At 38.0% G+C, this 5963-nt stretch overlaps 1 protein-coding gene across 2 annotated transcripts in view; it reads right to left on the minus strand.

Moving 5' to 3' along the window:
* Nucleotides 1-2546: 2546 nt before the first annotated feature.
* The window catches only part of CENPI (centromere protein I), a 60492-nt gene continuing 57075 nt past the window's right edge, over nt 2547-5963 (minus strand). For both annotated transcript variants that reach the window (XM_023750468.1, XM_006084681.3), the window contains 2 exons: nt 4232-4273; nt 2547-3617 (listed from right to left, as the gene is read on the minus strand). In XM_023750468.1, coding sequence (XP_023606236.1) covers nt 3516-3617; nt 4232-4273 — 144 coding nt within the window. In that variant the 3' untranslated portion in view covers nt 2547-3515. The remainder of the gene's footprint in view (nt 3618-4231; nt 4274-5963) is intronic.

The following is a 5963-nucleotide window of genomic DNA, read 5'->3' on the forward strand; positions in this document are numbered from 1 at the left end:
ACCCCAATAAATTTAGTAAAAAAAAGAAGGCACTGTTTAGCTATGATGGACTGTTAAATGTGGAAAAAAATATATGTTTTTATTGATTTCAGAAAGAGGGTGAGAGAAGGAGAGGGAGGGAGGGAGGGAGATAGAGAGAACACCGATAGGTTGCCTCCTGCACATACCTGGACCAGGTACCAAACCCACAACTTGGGTATGTGCCCAGGCCGGAAATGGAACTAATGACTTTTAAGTGCATGGGGGGATGCTCAATCAACTGAGCCACACCAGCCAGGGCCATCTAATCTTTTATTTTTTAAATTATTTTTATTGTTGAAAGTATTACAGATGTCCTTTTTATCTTCCATTTACGCCCTCCTCCCCACTCCCATCCCCACCTCAGAACTTATATGCATATAAGTCAGCGGTTTTCAACCAGTGGGTCGCGACCCCTTTGGGGGTCGAACAACCCTTTCATGGGGTCGCCTAAGACCATCGGAAAACACATATATAATTACATATTGTTTTTGTGATTAATCACTATGCTTTAATTATGTTCAATTTGTAACAATGAAAATACATCCTGCATATCAGATATTTACATTATGATTCATAACAGTAGCAAAATTACAGTTATGAAGTAGCAATGAAAATAATTTTATGGTTGGGGGTCACCACAACATGAGGAACTGTATTAAAGGGTCGAGGCATTAGGAAGGTTGAGAACCACTGACATAAGTTCTTTGGTTATTCTCTTCCTGTCCCCCATATCTAATCTTAAATGAATTAAAACATTGATCAAGAAAAAAAGTTAAGGCAAAAAGGAGCCCAGGGAACAATAATAATAACTTTTTTGTTAATCCTCACCTGAGGATATTTTTTCCATTGATTTTTAGAAAGAGTGGAAGGGAGGGAGATAGGCAAAGAGGGGAGGGAGGGAGGAAAAGGGAGAGAGAGAAGAAGAAAGAGAGAGAGAGAGAGACATTGATATGAGACACACTGATTGGTTGCCTTTCATACATGCCACAGGGATCAAACCTACAACCCAGGTACATGCCCTTGACTGGGAATTGAACCCGGACCCTTCGGTGCACGGGCTAGCACTCTAACCACTGAACGAGCACACCAGCCAGGGCACCCAGGGGATAATTATTGAACAAATGACAAACCTAAGGAAAAATATATTTTTTCTTCTGGAACATAAAGTTAAGTTTAGAAAAGATTCCTTTGATAATCTGAAGATTATTAGGGGTTAAATAATCAAATCCCTTCAATAATTAAAGTTCTATATGATCTTAAAGGCCAAAATATCATGTTCTGAAAAACAATATGGGAAGTTATTTGGAGTACAAACTTAAAAACAAAAGAGGCCTCTCTATATGAGGTTACCCATTGGGGAAGCTATCACATTTACTTCGAATCAGCTAAAGCTTCTTTTTTTCAGGTAAACATTCCACACCATTAAACACTCCTTTGAAACATTTTCTACACTTGGCTTCCAGCACACCAGTCCCTGACTTTTCTTCTAACTCACTGGAGGGTCCTTCTCAGTCTTTTGCCGGTTCCTCCCCCTCTCTGCTTTTTAATATTGGCACACTCCAAAGCTCAGTCCTTTGCCACCTTCTCTTTTCCAGCTATAGTAAATGATCTCATCCAATGTTGTGGCTATTCACTAATAACTCCCAAATTAATTTTGCCAATTCCAACTTGCACCTTGAAATCTAGACTTGGATATTCAGCTGACTACTAAGCATCTGCAACTTAACATGGTCACAACAGAACTCCTGATTCCACACTCCTCCACATTGGTTCTTCTTCCAGTATGCCTCCTCTCTGAATCCCAGAATTTACCCAGTTGCTCAAAAATCCAAAAGTCATCCTTTACCCATCTCTTTCCTTCTCCTTATACCTGTTATCAGCAGATCAATATCTTCTCTACCTTTAAAGTGAGTCTGAATTCAATATCTAAACATTTCCTCTTCATCAACCATGCTAATCTAAGACTCTTACCTGGAACACTGTAATAACCTAACTGGTCTCTCTTTCACCCTAAATCCTCTTCAGTCTAACTTCACACTATAGTTCCATATACTTAGTAGGTTAGTCAAATTATGGCTTCCCATTATATATCCATTCTGGGCTATAAGGACTTTCATGAAGTATTCTCTGGCTTCCTCTTATTTCATTTCTTACCACTCCTATTCCTTAATCACTGTTTTTATCTTACTGGCCTATTATTCTTCAAACAGGCCAAGAAAGTTAATATTTTAAAACCTTTTCACTTGCCTTTACCTCTGCCCAGAATGCTTTCCCCAAATATTCACTTGGCTCATACACTTATTTCATTAGGGCCTCTGCAATGTCACTTCTCAAACAGGCCTTCTTTAACCACCTTATCTAAAATAGCAATCCTCTCAACATTCTGTTTCTATTACCTGCTTTTTCTTTATAGCAACTGATTTTATATATTTATTTACTGTTTTATTGTCTGTCTTCTCCAATGGGATATACTAAATTCCACAAAAGCAAGTACTTTGTAGGTGACAGCTGTTATAATCAGCACACAGAACACCTGGCATACAATATGCTCAGTAAACATGTATTGAATCAAAAAAATGAATTGATAAATGAGATTCTATTCTGAACATTATCCAATAATATAGTTTAGGATTTTGCTTTAAAAGAAAAAAGAACCATAAAAACGTGCCCTAAAATAAAAAATCCTACTTGATTTCTCTCAAATGATATGAATTTTATTAAAAGAGAGAGTTATTCAGTAGCACTGAAGCAAAATTTAAAGTAGATTTTCAGCAAGATATTCTAGCTATTACAAAGTTTTTAAAAAGGCTTCAGAATTATTCCTGAAAATAAAGTTGCCTAAACACTTAAAAATGGGGTATATACATATATACACAAAAACTAGAGCAGTTTCATGAAATCAAACCCGTAATGCGTAGGGATGTCTTGATTATTCCACAATTCTCTCTCCTTCCTTCTCTCATTAAGTTGCTACCAGTGAAAACCAAGGAATCAGCCAACTACTTATTAACTTGGTGTTAGTGCTATTGCTCACAGTCAGAAAAATGGCAGTATCAATGGAGGTTTCATAGAGACAGCAGAGTATTTTGCATAAGTACGTCTGCGGCTTAACTGCTACTGTTTATTACCTGCTGTCATCCATCAAGGCAGCTTATACTCCACAAGAATGTGACAAATCCCACCACATAATGGATATATCTCTTTATATATAATTTGGTGAAAGATAGAGCCTGATGATTAAATCATTTTTCGCTAGTGCATTAAAGAATCTAGACCCCGAAAAGCAAAGCTAGCCACATCAAAGCTCTCCTGAGCCATGATCAAAGGCCAGCCCAAGCACTACCTGAGGATGACAGTGTGTTAGTAAAAAGTATATGGAAACTCAAGGTGAGCCACTTGTTCTCTCTGGCAACGAGGAAGGAATTTAGTCCAGTATGCTTGGTTTGTTTCTGTCAGCATTCATTTCATGTTGATCATGGAGTTTATGCTGTCTGTCAGGGGACAGAAGAATGACGAATACTACTTCGTATGAAAAGTTTCAAGCCTTGTAAGCCCTCTGAAAATAAATAGTCCAAATACTCATTCCATTTCTTTCCCTGTAGGCACAAAAAGGGTAAGATTACTTATTGAATATTTACTATGCTTATTCTCTACCTTCTCATTCACTAAGTAACAGACAAACAAGAAAGTACCCAAAGTTTAAGGGCTAAACATTCCTTTTGTTATATTGGCAAAAAAAATCAGCTGTTCAACTGAGTAAGAATTGTGAAATAGAAATGGGTCATCACTCCCACGCTCTAGGAATTTAGCATCTAAACTAGATAACACAGGAATAGACATTATTATATTACTGCCTACATTAAATATGTACACAGCAGAGTTTCTAGAATAATGAGACAACTGTGTTTGGGTTTGTTAAATTAGCTTTATAATAACATTCTGAATATATGCAACTGTACTGTAAAATGAGAAACATGGTCACAACAGCAAGAGTCAAATTACAAATAGTTGTATTTTTAGAGAAGACTATAGAGGATACGTGCCAATAAATTCACATAAATGTCATGGGGATGAATTCAGAAGGTAAACACTTCACTTTGACTTTGTGGAGGAAGTAGACTTAAGATTTGGGAAAAAGTGAAAATATAAATTCTTCTGATAAAATGAAGCTGTATGAAATCCCTGAAAATGATAAAATAAACTTATTTACCCGAATGGAGCTCACGTTTACTGTCCTTTCTTCTGGGTATTCCTTAAAAAAAAAATCATACACACAAAATAAAGAAGTGGGGCCTTTAGAGGATGGAAATATTTAGTTAGCAAAAATTACCAGAACATTAAGATAGCTCTTCACTGATCTATTTGCTACATTCTATTCCTACCACCACTCTTGGATTCCTTTTGAATAAACACCCACTATAACTTTCCATATTTCTTCCTAGAAGCATAAACAGAAGGAAAATAAAACCAGTGTATAAAGTGAGCACTATTTTGCTAATCTATGGCCTTATTTTTAAAAAATTCTGTGTTCAGCCACTGGGGTGGAAATGGAAGGGAGGGGGAGAGGGAGAGGGAGAGAGAAAGAGAGAGAATCTTGAAGAATGAGGAGGAAGTATGGTGAGGCAATCTGTGTACACAGTAGATTCTATAAAGCTCTGTAATTCTTTTATGAAAACTCGAACCTAAGTGATCCCATTTACTCCCTGGCCTTAACTATCACCTACTGTATTTCACTGAAAAGCCATAAATTCTAACAAACAATATATTTTATACATTACTAAGAAAAAACTGCCTATTAAACTATATATAACACAATTTTCTCAACACTTAGAATTTTTTATTTTATAAAGATTATAAGAGTTTTAGATATAGGCAGATTTTGATCATATATCATTTTTATAAACATGAAATGATAAATATATATAAAATGAAGTGGCAAAAGTATTTCTAAAACTTGACATTCAGAGTCCAACTCTTCTCAATCACTTTATATGCAAGAGTTGTGGATATCTAAGTTTGTTCACACAATAGCACCCTCTGTGCCACAGTGCTGATGATGCAACATTTCTTAAAAGAACTAAAAGCTACCAGTACCCAGGATTCCAGTTACATAAAGCTACGCAACTTTTGGCTCCTGTTTCAAGAAAAGTCTATAACATGTTTCACTGCTTTCCTCCCCTCTTCCTCCAAGTCATTTGTGTTTTGTGACTTAAAACAGTGTTTCCATAGTCTCCAATTTTCCCCTCAAGCTGCTGCCTTCCATTCTGCAAGGTCTGATTCTGGCAGTCTGCCTATACACACTCCAAAACAGCAAATGACAACTATATCATGATTGCTGCCTGGTTGACATCAATCAGAAGAAGCATCCTGATCTCTGAGAAGTGAAAAAGTATGTTTTTGGAACTGATAACATATAATCCATCCTAATGAATTCCATATTTATTTCTCTAGTTCCAAGCCCCTATTTCAAATAGCCTACTTAACACTTCTTAGATATCTCACAGGCATCTTAAACTTAAGTAGGTCAAAACAGAACTTGATTCTCAACTTGCCTTTCCCCAAAACCAAATAACCTCTCCTCTTCTCTAATGAGTATTCCTCTTATTAACAAACTAGTGGCCTGGTGCATGAAATTCATGCAGGGAGGGGGGGTTCCCTCAGCCCAGCCTGTACCCTCTCCAATCTGGGACCCCTCAGGGGACGTCAGACTGCCGATTTAGTCCCTCCCACAATCCAGGACTGCTGGCTCCTAACTGTTCACCTGCCTGCCTGCCTGATTGCCCCAACCACTCTGCTTGCTGGCCTGATCGCCCCCAACTGCCCCCCTTTCTGGCCTGATCACCCCTAACTGCCCCCCCACTGCCTGATTGCCCCCAACTGCCCCCCACCAGCCTGCTCGCCCACAACTGCCCCCCACCAGCCTGCTCGCCCACAACTGCCCC

The sequence above is a fragment of the Myotis lucifugus genome, unplaced genomic scaffold (genome assembly GCF_000147115.1).
Source record: "Myotis lucifugus unplaced genomic scaffold, Myoluc2.0 scaffold_13, whole genome shotgun sequence".
In the NCBI taxonomy this organism is placed as follows: domain Eukaryota; kingdom Metazoa; phylum Chordata; class Mammalia; order Chiroptera; family Vespertilionidae; genus Myotis; species Myotis lucifugus.